Source organism: Triticum urartu, chromosome 2A (assembly GCF_056163025.1).
Source record: "Triticum urartu cultivar PI428250 chromosome 2A, HENAU_Tu73, whole genome shotgun sequence".
Taxonomy (NCBI): domain Eukaryota; kingdom Viridiplantae; phylum Streptophyta; class Magnoliopsida; order Poales; family Poaceae; genus Triticum; species Triticum urartu.
Genome location: NC_141874.1, coordinates 125,914,858 through 125,930,581, shown reverse-complemented (window position 1 = coordinate 125,930,581; position 15,724 = coordinate 125,914,858). Strand labels below are relative to the sequence as shown.

General features: G+C 43.7%; 1 protein-coding gene across 1 annotated transcript; it reads left to right on the top strand.

Moving 5' to 3' along the window:
- The first annotated feature begins 9,202 nt into the window (after window positions 1-9,202).
- Window positions 9,203-13,763, top strand: LOC125536218 (protein WEAK CHLOROPLAST MOVEMENT UNDER BLUE LIGHT 1-like). Its single transcript, XM_048699398.2, has 3 exons — window positions 9,203-9,707; window positions 10,952-11,562; window positions 11,760-13,763. The coding sequence occupies exons 2-3, from the start codon at window positions 10,978-10,980 to the stop codon at window positions 13,554-13,556; spliced, it is 2,382 nt and encodes a 793-aa protein (XP_048555355.2). The 5' UTR covers window positions 9,203-9,707; window positions 10,952-10,977; the 3' UTR covers window positions 13,557-13,763.
- The last annotated feature ends 1,961 nt before the right edge of the window (window positions 13,764-15,724 follow it).

Below are 15,724 nucleotides of genomic sequence, written 5' to 3'. Positions count from 1 at the left end.
GCAAGGGAGTTGCCGCGCCCGGTAAGCAAGCTGCCGGGAAGAAGCCAAAGAATGGACCCAATCCTGAGACTGAGTGTTTTTATTGCAAGGGAAGTGGTCACTGGAAGCGGAACTGCCCCAAGTACTTAGCGGACAAGAAGGCCGGCAACGCCAAAGGTATATGTGATATACATGTTATTGATGTGTACCTTACCAGTACTCGTAGTAGCTCCTGGGTATTTGATACCGGTGCAGTTACTCATATTTGTAACTCAAAACAGGAGCTGCCGAATAAGCGGAGACTGGCGAAGGACGAGGTGACGATGCGCATCAGGAATGATTCCAAGGTCGATGTGATCACCGTCGGCACGCTACCTCTCCATTTACCTACGGGATTAGTTTTAAACCTCAATAATTGTTATTTAGTGCCAGCTTTGAGCATGAACATTGTATCAGGATCTCGTTTAATACGAGATGGCTACTCATTTAAATCCGAGAATAATGGTTGTTCTATTTATATGAGAGATATGTTTTATGGTCATGCCCCGCTGGTCAATGGTTTATTCTTATTTAATCTCGAATGTGATGTTACACATATTCATAGTGTGAATACCAAAAGATGTAAGGTTGATAATGATAGTCCCACATACTTGTGGCACTGCCGCCTTGGTCACATTGGTGTCAAACGCATGAAGAAACTCCATGCAGATGGACTTTTGGAGTCTCTTGATTATGAATCATTTGACACATGTGAACCATGCCTCATGGGCAAAATGACCAAGACTCCGTTCTCCGGAACAATGGAGCGAGCAACCAACTTATTGGAAATCATACATACTGATGTGTGCGGTCCAATGAGTGTTGAGGCTCGCGGTGGCTATCGTTATGTTCTCACCCTCACTGATGACTTGAGTAGATATGGGTATGTCTACTTAATGAAACACAAGTCTGAGACCTTTGAAAAGTTCAAGGAATTTCAGAGTGAGGTTGAGAATCAACGTGACAGGAAAATCAAGTTCTTGCGATCAGATCGTGGGGGAGAATATTTGAGTCACGAATTTGGCACGCACGCACTTAAGGAAATATGGAATAGTTTCACAACTCACACCGCCTGGAACACCTCAGCGTAATGGTGTGTCCGAACGTCTTAATCGCACTCTATTAGATATGGTGCGATCTATGATGTCTCTTACCAATCTACCGCTGTCATTTTGGGGCTATGCTTTAGAGACTACCGCATTCACTTTAAATAGGGCTCCGTCGAAATCCGTTGAGACGACACCGTATGAATTATGGTTTGGGAAGAAACCTAAGATGTCGTTTCTAAAAGTTTGGGGATGCGATGCTTACGTGAAGAAACTTCAACCTGAAAAGCTCGAACCCAAATCGGAAAAATGCGTCTTCATAGGATACCCTAAAGAAACTATTGGGTATACCTTCTACCTCAGACCCGAAGGCAAGATCTTTGTTGCCAAGAATGGATCCTTTCTAGAGAAAGAGTTTATCTCGAAAGAAGTAAGTGGGAGGAAAGTAGAACTTGATGAAGTATTGCCTCTTGAACCGGAGAGTGGCACAGCTCAGGAAAATGTTCCTGAGGTGCCTGCACCGACTAGAGAGGAAGTTAATGATGATGATCATGAAACTTCAGATCAAGTTGCTACTAAACTTCATAGTTCCACAAGGACACGTTCCGCACCAGAGTGGTACGGCAACCCTGTCCTGGAAATCATGTTGTTGGACAATGGTGAACCTTCAAACTATGAGGAAGCGATGGCGGGCCTAGATTCCGACAAATGGCTGGAAGTGATGAAATCCGAGATAGGATCCATGTATGAAAACGAAGTATGGACTTTGACTGACTTGCTCGATGATCGGCGAGCCATAGAAAATAAATGGATCTTTAAGAAGAAGACATACGCAGATGGTAATGTGACCATCTTTAAGGCTCGGCTTGTCGCTAAGGGTTATCGACAAGTTCAAGGGGTTGACTACGATGAGACTTTCTCACCCGTAGCGAAGCTGAAGTCCATCCGAATCATGTTAGCAATTGCCACATTCTATGATTATGAGATATGGCAAGTGGACGTCAAAACGGCATTCCTTAATGGTTTCCTTAAGGAAGAATTGTATATGATGCAGCTGGAAGGTTTTGTCGATCCTAAGAATGCTGACAAGGTGTGCAAGCTCCAACGCTCAATCTATGGGCTGGTGCAAGCATCTCGGAGTTGGAACATTCGATTTGATGAGATGATCAAAGCGTTTGGGTTTACGCAGACTTATGGAGAAGCCTCTGTTTACAAGAAAGTGAGTGGGAGCTCTGTAGCATTTCTCATATTATATGTGGATGACATACTATTGATGGGAAATGATATAGAATTCTTGGAAAGCATAAAGGCCTACTTGAACAAGTGTTTTTCAATGAAGGATATTGGAGAAGCTGCTTATATATTAGGCATCAAGATCTATAGAGATAGATCGAGATGCCTCATTGGTCTTTCACAGAGTACGTACCTTGACAAGATATTGAAGAAGTTCAATATGGATCAGTCCAAGAAGGGGTTCTTGCCTGTATTGCAAGGTACGAGATTGAGCATGGCTCAATGCCCGACCACGGCAGAAGATAGAGAAAAGATGAGTGTCGTCCCCTATGCCTCGGCCATAGGGTCTATTATGTATGCCATGCCGTGTACCAGACCTGATGTAAACCTTGCCGTAAGTTTGGTAGGAAGGTACCAAAGTAATCCCGGCATGGAACACTGGACAGCGGTCAAGAATATCCTGAAGTACCTGAAAAGGACTAAGGATATGTTTCTCGTTTATGGAGGTGACGAAGAGCTCGTCGTAAAGGGTTACGTCGATGCTAGCTTCGACACAGATCTGGATGACTCCAAGTCACAAACCGTATACGTGTATATTTTGAATGGTGGGGCAGTCAGTTGGTGCAGTTGCAAGCAAAGCGTCGTGGCGGGATCTACATGTGAAGTGGAGTACATGGCAGCCTCGGAGGCAACACAAGAAGCAATCTGGGTGAAGGAGTTCATTACCCACCTAGGAGTTGTTCCCAATGCGTCGGGCCCGATGACTCTCTTCTGTGACAACACTGGAGCTATTGCCCTTGCCAAGGAGCCCAGGTTTCACAGGAAGACCAGGCATATCAAGCGTCGCTTCAACTCCATTCGTGAAAATGTTCAAAATGGAGACATAGATATTTGTAAAGTGCATACGGACCTGAATGTCACAGATCCATTGACTAAACCTCTTCCTCGAGCAAAACATGATCAACACCAGAACACTATGGGTGTTCGACTCATCACAATGTAACTAGATTATTGACTCTAGTGCAAGTGGGAGACTGTTGGAAATATGCCCTAGAGGCAATAATAAAATGGTTATTATTATATTTCCTTGTTCATGATAATTTTCTATTGTTCATGCTATAATTGTGTTATCCGGAAATCGTAATACATGTGTGAATACATAGACCACAACATGTCCCTAGTGAGCCTCTAGTTGACTAGCTCGTTGATCAATAGATGGTTACGGTTTCCTGACCATGGACATTGGATGTCATTGATAACGGAATCACATCATTAGGAGAATGATGTGATGGACAAGACCCAATCCTAAGCATAGCACAAGATCGTGTAGTTCATCTGCTAGAGCTTTTCTAAGTGTCAAGTATCATTTCCTTAGACCATGAGATTGTGCAACTCCCAGATACCGTAGGAGTGCTTTGGGTGTACCAAACGTCACAACATAACTGGGTGGCTATAAAGGTACACTACAAGTATCTTCTAAAGTGTCTGTTGGGTTGGCATGAATCGAGACTGGGATTTGTCACTCCGTATGACGGAGAGGTATCTCTGGGCCCACTCGGTAATGCATCATCATAATGAGCTCAGTGTGACTAAGTAGTGGGTCACGTGATCATGCATTACGGAACGAGTAAAGTGACTTGCCGGTAACGAGATTGAATGAGGTATTGGGATACCGACGATCGAATCTCGGGCAAGTAATGTACCGATTGACAAAGGGAATTGAATACAGGATTGCTTGAATCCTCGACATCGTGGTTCATTCGATGAGATCATCGTGGAACATGTGGGAGCCAACATGGGTATCCAGATCCTGCTGTTGGTTATTGGCCGGAGAGTTGTCTCGGTCATGTCTGCATGGTTCCCGAACCCGTAGGGTTTACACACTTAAGGTTCGATGACGCTAGGGTTATTAGGAAGACTTGTATGTGATTACCGAATGTTGTTCGGAGTCCCGGATGAGATCCCCTATGTCATGAGGAGTTCCGGAATGGTCCGGAGGTGAAGATTTATATGTAGGAAGTTATCATACGGTCACCGGAAAGGTTCGGGAGCATATCGATATTGTACCGGGGCCGCCGGAGGGGTTCCGGGGGTCCATCGGGAGGGGCCACCTCTCTCGGAGGGCCTAATGGGCCGTAGAGGAAAGGGAACCAGCCCTACATGGGCTGGGCGCATCCCCCCCTTGGGCCCATGCGCCTAGGGTTGGGGGGGAAACCCTAAGGGGGGCGCCCCCCTTGCTTGGGGGCCAAGCCCCCTCCCCTTGGCCGCCCCCCCCCCTCTAGATCTCATCTAGAGGGGGACGGCCCCCTTCCTCCTTCCCCTATAAATAGAGGGGCAAGGGGAGGGCTGCACACCACATCCAAGGCGCAGCCCCTCCCCTTCCCAACACCTCTCCTCCTCCGCAAGAGCTTGGCGAAGCCCTGCGGAGTACTGCTGCTCCACCACCACCACGCCGTCGTGCTGCTGTTGGAGCCCTCTTCCTCAACCTCTCCCTCTTCCTTGCTGGATCAAGGCGCGGGAGACGTCCTCGCTCCGTACGTGTGTTGAACGCGGAGGTGCCGTCCGTTCGGTGCTAGGATCATCTGTGATTTGGATCACGACGAGTACGACTCCATCATCCCCGTTCTCTTGAACGCTTCCGCTCGCGATCTACAAGGGTATGTAGATGCACTCCTCTTCCCCTCGTTGCTAGATGACTCCATAGATTGATCTTGGTGATGCATAGAAAATTTTAAATTTCTGCTACGAAACCCAACAGTTTTCACAAGAATTCATAATTTCTGTGAAACAGGCTTTGTATATATTGAATCACTGGCAGAACCTTTTATTCATTAGACTAAGGTATGGAACCACTATCGAGAACAATGTTTCATTGGCACAATCATCTAGAAACCATACCAAGTTCATAGATGAACCTTTGATTCATCACCCTATACTATTGCTTCTAGAGTGACAATATACTCAGCCCTCTGTTATAGAATTCACCACAATAACTTTTTTGGATCAATTTCAACTTACCGTGCCACCATAAATATTTTAACTGAAACCAAAAATCACTTGGAGCACCGATGAAGATCTTTTGTCGGTGTACTACTTACAATGAATATGTATTGATGTAAATCCTTACAACAATCTCTTCATCTTCTCCATATGCGAGAAACATGTCATCGGTACTTAAGTATATTTCATTGTTGTCCTATGATAATTTTTTTGACCATTCTGATAACTTTACTCACAACTTATTTGGAGTACTGGACAGATCTGGTTGTTGACATACCATGAAACATATTTAACACAAGTGCGATCAAAATCATGTATTTAGCTCATTAGTGTTTCATGATACTGATTATTGGTTAAAACTCCTTCCATGTGACTTTGACAAGAAACTCTTCTTGCGTATTTGATACTAAACCACTTTAGGTTCTGTCAACGTATTTTGGCTAAGCCCAATTAGACACTACTATCCCATTGATCATTATGCTTAATACCAGGACTATATATTGCGTAAGTACTTTACTAAAAAATAGTTTCAATATATACTTAATTCGTGTCAAAAAATATATAATTTCCAATCAACAATGTGTTAAGCACATATAGTGTTTAAAAAATATTATCATGCTCCCATTTTCTTTCTTGTAAATACAAGCATCCTCGCTTTCCTCGATGATCATTTCATCAACACGAAGATTCTAACTCATATAGGATCTCTCAAAGTTTGCACACTTACTAGCATCCTATTGATCGACAAAATTATCTTGGACCGTATCAAACATACAACCTTGGTTCTGTTTTTATCTCACAGGAATCATTTTGACATCCATCTATTATCTCATAATTGAAATATTTAGTAATTGCTAGTTTAACCTGCACTTGACTGTAAGTATTGTTATGATGAGACAATCTTATCATAGTCAATTCCTTGTTCTTCTCATAAACTATTTTTAACAATTCAAACACTATAAAACATTGATATATCTGTCTGTTTATAGATCTATACTATTCTTTAGACTCAAAGTCTTCCGAAGGGTTCATCAAGTTCTATACTTGAATTATGTGTATGAATACTATCTTGGATTATTTTGACACATAGCCAATTTTTGGAGTCAGGGCCCATCAACGTTTCTCTGTGAATATAAGTTCATTATTTGTTTAACAATATTTTGTCTGCACACCCTGAAGGTCTGTACGAATTTTTTTCCGACCTATACAGTTCAACTGCATATTCGACCGAAGTCTTCATATCTTATGTAGAGGGTTCTGTATCAGTCGCGGTAAGAAATTTAAGAACCACATGTAGCATTTCTTTGACCTAATCACAAAGATTCTGCAATCTCGTCGATTTGCATTGTCCTCCCACTTACTCTTTTGCAGAAAATATTGTCTTCAAAATTTCGGCACTTTGTGGCAAAAGACTTTGCTCCGACGTCGTGATAGAGGAATACCCAACCGTTTGGGATAACTTACAAAGTAGCACTTATCTTATAGATTTGATGGTGCTCCTTTTCAGTGTAAAGCCATAGTCTCTTCATCAACGACGGTTGTTGTTCTGATGCGCGGGTCTTATGAGGCCTTAGCACGACGACTTCCCGATTGTCTACTACAATAATGTTTGTCCGGCTCCGATGAGGAAGGGGCCATGACGGTGGCATTCCTTCAGCTTGCTCCAGTGCTTGTAGTCGTCGCTAGATGGTGTACGGACCTGCATGTAATTCTTACTTCTGGTGTTCTTTGTACTATCTTGACATTTGATGAATAGATGGAAAGTTTTCTCACAAAAAAAAGCATCACATTTAAAAGTATATTGGCAAATCGATTAATTTCATCTTTGATCTCATCATGTCATACATAGTTTGATCACATCTACTCAAAACATTATACTCATTAGATATTCATTGAACTTGTAACTCAAACATTTCTGTCTGCAATCCAAGGACGATGAGAACGACGACGACGGCGACTGAAGACGGCGACAACCCTTAATCTAGTTTTTGTATGTCTTTTTAATTTCAAGTGTAGTTTGATCACTAAAGTAATAGTAGTGATTTAAACGATCTTATATTTCATTATAAAAGGAGTACTTTTATTTAGAACCAACTACTAACGAACAAAGAGATGCACAACACAGTCGGGGCAAATTTGTTCTTACTTCTGGTGTTCTTTGTACTATCTTGACATTTGATGAATAGATCGAAAGTTTTCTCGCAAAAAAAGCATCATATTTAAAAAGTATATTGGCAAATCGATTAATTTCATCTTTGATCTCATCATGTCATACATAGTTTGATCACATCTACTCAAAACATTATACTCATTAGATATTCATTGAACTTGTAACTCAAACATTTCTGTCTGCAATCCAAGGACGATGAGAACGACGACGACGGCGACTGAAGACGGCGACAACCCTTAATCTAGTTTTTGTATGTCTTTTTAATTTCAAGTGTAGTTTGATTACTGAAGTAATAGTAGTGATTTAAACGATCTTATATTTCATTATAAAAGGAGTACTTTTATTTAGAACCAACTACTAACGAACAAAGAGATGCACAACACAGTCGGGGCAAATTTGTTCACGACAGCATGATCCCCTCAAACTGTCACGGCCTTACCCGAACCACGACAGTTTCGACAAAGAAATTTCGATTAGATGGCAGCTCCGGTCTGGTCACCAGAATCAACTACTAGCACTAGCAAATGCCGTCCTTAATGGGCCGACTGGATGGACCGCCAGCATTTAGGAGCATTTAACCAGAATCCGGAGAGAGGAATGCTACCTCACCCCACGGGACGTGCCGACCTCTACATGGCACACCGTCAGCTAACGAACAAAGGTTGCTGCAGCGCACAGTCCCCATTCCCCTGCAGCTTCTTTCCGACTGTCCGCGCTACAGGACCGTCGACCCTTTTTCTGAATCCGCTTCCAGACTCTGAAAAAGGACCCGCTTTTTACACACCGGGGCCACGGCACGGGGGACCAGGAGGCGGCCGTGTGCGGTGCGGTGGTGTAGCTGGGGCACCGCACGGCCTCCTCGTGTTCCCCCGCCTCTCGCTTCAAGCCGGAGGCTGGAGCACGCGGACCGCGCCGGAGCCATCCATCCATCCAATCCGCGCCGTCGCCGCCTCCCCCCTCCGGCCGTGTCAGCTCCGCGTCCACATGCGTGTCGCCGGCCCGCCGTCGCCACTTGTTCGCTGGAGCGGGATCGTTACGGCTTGTTCGCTGGAGCCTAATCTAGCCAGGTAAGCACATAAACTAGCGTCGGAGGCTTTCGCAGCGCAAAAATGTGGGCCATCCTGAATAATTTCTGCCTCCGCTGCAGAGTTGCAGGTGTCACCTCCAAAGTCCAACGGCTCCACGCCCAGCCTCCACCACGTCACGCTCATCCGGCTACGTCCCAATCTTAGCGGGAACGGGCGGAGGATGCATCGCGTCAGGTCGCCGTTGTCGCTCGCCGAAAGCCTCGCTGCCGGAATCTCTTCCCTTTCCCCCTTCCACGCCAAATACCCCCAGTTTAGGATATAAATTACGGAGTATAATTATTGCAAAGTAGTACTTCTAGCAGTAGTAGTACTGTATACCTGTGAGTTGTGCTATTTAGAAATGTTTTAGGTTTCATTCAAAGCCACGAGTTCGATCGATGGTAACTAAACTAGAGTAGAGTAGTACCCAAGCACTTAATTAGCATACCATGTGGAGCGGTAACAGTCTCCATCAGCCTTTCCATTTGACACCTTGTGTTTCTTGAAAATTCTAGATCAATACCCAGTTAAGTGTCGTCGACATCATATGATCTGTATTCACATATGTGTCAAATTGTATACAACACGCGTCAGCGTACCCACTCATCCTACTACTAATTCCTAAACATTATGCTTGATAAGACAAGTTGTAGAACATCTTTCGAAGTTGCTCCGCAGACAACGAGTCCACGGTTATCCACCAACTGGCCGCCCCCAAAATCCGTACTAGATCCAAGAACCAGTTTCAAAAAGCAATCCTTCGAAAAGTCGTCTAGTCTAACAAATGGACACCATAGTTTCAAGTTTCAACATACAAGAGGCGATTTCTGCAAGAAATCTCATCCACTCTTTTGCAGCAAGGCCTAGGTCAGGCACTTTTCTTATAATTTAACCAAACCAGAGGGGCTTTCTGCAAAACAAGGGAGTCCCGTCCATCCGCTCCTCGCAGTAATCAATCCCAGGTGTGAAGTGTCCGACCGACCAGTGGACTCACGGGCCCGGACAAAACCCAAGCACACGTACACCACACCTCTCCTTCTCCCCTCCCCTCACAGGAGAAGAAGAAAAGAAGGAAGCCAAAAATCGCGAGCACGCACGAAGAGCGGAGATCCGAATCGCCGCCAAAGGAGGGCCCGATCGCTTCCTCCGCAAGACCTCCGCCCGCGCGATCGAGTAAGCTTCCTCCCCTCCCGCCTCAATCCGCCATTAATCCCGCCGCGGCTCCGTGCTTTCCTTCCTGTTTGAGCACGGCCGCGGCGGCGTGCGAGTTCTTGATTCTTCGTCCGATGCGAGATTGTTCCCCTGGCTTGGACGATTTTGCGGTGCTTTTATGTTTATTTTTCGAGGTTTTTCATGTCGGTTTCGTTCTCTTGGGTGTAAAGTCAGTTGCAGGAAGAATCTAATTTTGGTCTGGAACTGAGGTTGCAACCAACCAAAGATGGAAATTCCCCTTTTAGTTCATACCATGGATTAGTAGGACTACTCGGTCTCGTTGTGCGATGAAATCATGGGCGGTCCGGGAAGAATTTTCATTCTTTGGGGTGTTTACGTCACTGCGTAAAAGAAGAGCGCTAGAACCCCACTGCCATAAAAAAAACTCTCTGTTTTACAGAGGAAGTATTTAAAGCCAGTTTAGTAGTAGTAGAACTTGAATATTTCACCTTGCTAGGTACAGTTAGTTCTGTAATCTCAAGCGTGTTCAATCTTACCATGTAATAATATTATACTAGTTAGGATTAGATTACTAATTATTGATGAGGACATGCCGAAATATGAGCCTGTACGGAGATGAGAAATTTCTTGTGCAAGTCAAACATTCAGGTTTGATTGATGCACATAGGACTGACCATGATTTGAAGGAATTATAACTGGACATGATTGAAATGATTTCGCTCATAATTGCTGCAAATAATAATGGTGCTGGGACAAGGATTTCTGCTATATCTGGTCCATTATGACATATTTTTAGGAGCTATAAAAATGGCATGCTTTATTTGGTTGCTTACTTTCGCTTTTTATTTAGAAAAGATGGTTTTAGGTCATGCATACATACGGTTGGGTGCAAAAAGTAGCTGAATTATTGCAGACAGAAAGCAGGTTCGGTGTCAGTCGGTGGCAATGATTAGTGAATGTAGGGCAGGATCAGTAAAGTTCTTTTGGCCAGTTGCTGCACATAGTTATCTATTGTTATTGCAGTTTTGTTATCTCTGCTCCCCTTGGAACATGGATAGAGACTTGGCATTGCAAAATAACTTTGGGCTACTGTTTGACAGCTTCACAATTGTTTTATTCCATACTACTCGAAAAAAATATACTGATAATGCTACTTCCCACATGTAGTGCAGTGTACTCTTACTTGCTTGAATTTTGTGCTATAATTCGGTCTCATAACGTCACTTTCATTACACAATTTTTAGGAGCGAACATTGCGGAGGTCTAAGGAATGGAGTCGACTCATGCATCTGAAGAAAATAACTCAAAAGAGTCATCTCCGGTAGAAATCCCAGAAACTTGTGTGGACTCACCAACTCTGGAAGTCAGTAGCAATGGTGTTCACGAAAATATCAATGCAAACATGGAAAAGTCAGCTCAAGCAGCCACATCGGGTATCTCTAATGGCCTTCCAGTTGCTGCCGATGATTCGGAGTTATCTTCACACTCAGAGGTATTGGCAGAGTCTCATCCTGATGTAGCAGAGCATGACGTGGAATCAAATTCCCCCACAGGGGCAGGTCCTGAAATGCTCTCAAATTCAGGACCAACTGAGAAATCCAAACACTCGGTGAAGGGTCAGGCAGATCATTCTTCTTCAGTACATCCCGCCGAAGTGAACCATGTTGAAGACAAGGCACGTTTTCAGAGAAAAATTGCTGTAAAACCAAAAGTGATGGAAGAGTCAGAAGCAAAACCTGAAAGTCCATATAAAGGTCTTATTGACACTGCTGCGCCTTTTGAGTCTGTGAGAGAAGCTGTCACCAAGTTTGGAGGAATCGTTGATTGGAAAGCTCACAAAGTTCAGATGATGGAGGTAATTCTTGTCAAGTCTTAGCCATACATATGCTCATACATTATCTGATACTCCACAAGGATTAGAGTACATAACTGAATTTGCATTATGGAGTATCAGATAATGTAAGTACACAACTACATGATTATCATAGTTTAGAGTACATAACTGAATTTTAATCATGTAGAGTACTCTAAAGGAATTTCCTTTTTATGCAGAGACGCAAGTTCATACAGCTTGAACTTGAAAATGCTCAGAAAGAAATTCCAAAATGCAAAGAAGAACTAGAAGCTGCAGAGATGGCTAAATCACAGGTACTTGATGAACTAGAGACTACTAAGAGAATTATAGAAGAGCTGAAGCATGAACTGGAGAAAGCACAGATGGAAGAAGTTCAAGCAAAACAGGACTCTGAGCTTGCACAACTGAGGGTGCAAGAAATTGAGCGGGGAGTAGCTGACGATTCTAGTGTAATAGCCAAGACTCAAATGGAAGTCGCAAAAGAAAGACACGAAAAATCTGTTGCCGAACTTAAATCAGTAAAGGAGGAGCTGAGAACATTACACGAAGAGTATGCTAGCTTAGTCAATGAAAGGGACAGAGCAATCAAAAGGGCTGAAGAAGTGTTAGCCGCCGGGAAAGATATCGAGAAGCGAGTGGAGGGGCTGACTGTAGAACTGATTGCAGCTAAAGGATCTCTTGAGTTGGCCCATGCTGCACATCATGATGCTGAAGAACGTAGAATCGGCGCAGTACTGGCAAAAGAGCAAGATTGCCTTGCTTGGGATAGAGAGTTGGTCCAGGCACAAGAGGAGCTGCAACAACTGAACAATAAGCTTCTGTCCCAAAATGATTTGAAGAAGAATCTTGAAGCAAATTTGCGCAAGTTGCATGGCCTCAAGTCTGAGCTTGCAGACTATGTGGAGAGTATACTGTGCAAAGAAGCTTTAGGAGTTGCCAAGGAGCATGAGTCTGAAGATGCTAGACAAATTAGCAGCTCAATTAAGGAAACTCTAGCTTCAACACAGAAAGAGCTCGAGGAGGTTAAAGCAAACATAGAAAATACAAAAACTGAGGCCAAATTGTTAAGAGTTGCGGCGACAACTCTCAGATCAGAGCTCGACAGGGAGAAAGCTTCACTTGACTCATTGCAGCAGAGGGAAGTGATGGCATCAATTGCAGTTTCTTCACTAGAAGCTGAGCTCAACAGGACTCAAAAAGAGATAGAATCTGTGAGATCCAAGGAAGAAGATGCCCAAGAGAAAATGGTGGAGCTCCCTAAGATGTTGCAGCAAGCAGCTCAGGAGGCCGAGGATGCCAAGGACGCAGCTCAAGCAGCAGAAGAGGAGCTGAGAAAAGCCAAGGAAGATACTGAGCAAACCAAAGCAGCTGCAACTACAACAAGCAGCAGGTTATGTGCTGTTCTGAAGGAAATAGAAGCATCCAAAGCGTCCGAGAGGCTAGCACTTGCGGCAGTTCGAGCATTGAATGAAAGCAAAGAGGCCAGCGACGTCGAGGATTCTCCCAGAGGAGTGACGCTTCCTATAAGCGAGTATTACGCCCTTAGCAAGAAAGCACAAGACGCTGAAGAACTGGCAAATGAGAAGGTGACAGAAGCGCTGGCACAGGTAGAGTCCGTGAAAGGCTCTGAATTAGAGAGCCTAGACAGGCTAACTGAAGCAACAAAGGAGATGGATGAAAAGAAGAGAACTCTTGAACTTGCATTGGAGAGAGCCGAGAGGGCAAACGAGGGGAAACTCGCCGCTGAGCAGCAACTGAGGAAATGGAGGTCTGACCATGAGCAGCGCCGGAAAATTCAGGAGGCCGCGAAGCGTGCGGTTAACCCCGTGAGTAGCCCATTTGTCGATCCTTACCTGAAAGAGCAGGATTCACGGCTGCACATGTCAGGCAGTAGCTACGAGGACCATGTTCCGAACCGAAAGTTGCGAAAGAAAAAGTCGTTTCTCCCTCGAATGGGCTCATTTTTGTCGAGAAATACCCCGGCACAAACATAAGAAAACAGGTCATAAAAGCGCGGATCGACGAGCTGTACATTGCTGTAATAAGTTATTCAATTTGTCTTGTAAGTTGGTTTCTGTTTAAGCTGTAATCTGTTGGTATAAACCCAGGGGGTATTTTTCCACAAAAATCATTCTTTGGGCAACTCAGGATAGTTTTTGTGAGGAAAATGCTCGAATGTAGCACTGTTCTGTTCGGAAGTACCTTTCTACACCCAGGAGCAAATGCTCCTGGTATGAATAGTAAAATTAAAAAACTAGAAAAAATGTTCAAAAAATTCTGAATTTTTTTTGTGACATACTTTCACAAATGTTTGATGTGCACGCAAAATTTCATTGCGAAATCACATTGGTGGAAGGCGTGCCAAAAAAAAATTTAAATCAGAGCTCCAAAATGCTTTTGTAAGTAACATTTTCAGAGCATCGATTTTGTTTTTTTTACCACGGCTTCCATCAATGTGATTTTGCGATGAAATTTTGTAGGCACAACAAACATTTGTGAAAGTATGGCACAAAAAAATTTCAGAATTTTTGAATTTATTTGATTTTACTGTTCACACCAGGAGCATTTGCTCCTGGGTGTAGAAACTCCACGTCCTGTTCTGTTCTGTTATCTTCCTCCTCTTGCGAGGACAGTGCCTTTTTTTTATGGGTTACAATTCTTTTTTTTTTTGGGTGTAGTCCTCCTTCAACATCTTAGCCCAACTGTTGAGCTCTGAATAAATGGGAGGCCATGCCGGCATGGTTAATCCTAGCATGTTTTCTCTGAAGACCTGAAGTTGGTAACACCATGTCCTTGTGCCAAAGCTATAGCATCAGTAACAAAAGCACGGCAGAACTATATCAAACTAGATGATGCCCCACACGTTGTTGCGGGAACGAGGTTTTGATTATATATGAAACATAAATATTTAAAATGATAGTTTTTGAACGTATGTAAGAATTAAATGTTAATAGCATAATAGAATGGAATTTTCCATGCATGCATGTTTGCATGTTGGGGTGGATTTTTATTATGAATACTTGCATGTTTAGGTGGGCCTTTTCCATGAATTTTGAATGATGGGATGGCATGCTCGCATGTTGAGAGAAATATGTTAATGAGGATTAGCTATTTAGATATAAGCAGGTTTGGCAGTAGAGGGAGTAGTGTTAAAAACGCTATTATATTATGGGACAGAGGGAGTAGAAGATAAGAGCAAGTACACTAGTGGGCTATAAGCCTGCTTACATGGCATTTTTGTCTATGTGAAGGAGAGAGCAAAGAAAAAATGAAGAAGTGGGCTCTCATGCAATAGCCCGCCTCTACGCGTGCTCCTAGGCAAAGGCATTTAATGAGAAGAGAGAGATAGAGAGAAAATGAAAAGAAGTTGTGGACTTAGGGTGTGTTTGGATTGCTGCCGCTGTCCGCCGAACCAATATATTGTCGTTGACTACGAAGCTAGCGTCTGTTTAGATGGTTTCTAAATTATTGGCGCGCCGCAAGCCCATTGAACATCCACGTTCAATACGTGACCAATTTTTGGGCGAGGCGTTGGCGGCCGATTCCTCCGCCAAAAATTTGGCGTGCCAATCGTTGGCAGGGCCAACGCTGACGAGATCCGAACGCATCCTTATAGCCAACCTTATAGCCAATTCTATTGTATGAGTAACTAATAGTGCTAATTCTTAATGACATGACATGTCTATATAGCCAGCAGCTGGCTATATTATTAACCATGCTCTAAGCAGGTTTGGCAGGCCAGCACGGAATAACTTCTGGTAGAATCTCCTTCCTTTTTGTTCCCCTTTTGGATTGGTCTTTCAACGGAGAATCTCCTTCATCTAGGCCCTACCACTTCCCCCACTTCGAATTTATTCCCACGCCTCGTTGCTGCAAGCAAGCATAGGAATATAATCTGGCAGTAGTATGAAATAACCACACACCTACGCGGCTACACCAAACATCATTAAAAATGCAGGCAATGCATGGTTTTTATTGGAAAATTCAGACAAAGTGTAAGAATCGACCAATGTGATATGTCTCTCGAAAAAGATCGCAACGTGATACACATAAACTTATTCGTCAGAGAAAGAGTGTGACACGCACTTGCTGACTAGCCCTGCGTGTAAAGAGCGATGCGATGCCTGAAAATTCAGCTCACCCTCCACCAAGAACTTGATAA

Excerpts from the sequence above, each read along its gene's own strand:
- LOC125536218 (XM_048699398.2), top strand. The coding sequence starts at position 10,978 with ATGGAGTCGACTCATGCATCTGAAGAAAATAACTCAAAAGAGTCATCT. Across the intron at positions 11,563-11,759 it reads ACAAAGTTCAGATGATGGAG|AGACGCAAGTTCATACAGCT; the intron begins GTAATTCTTGTC and ends CTTTTTATGCAG.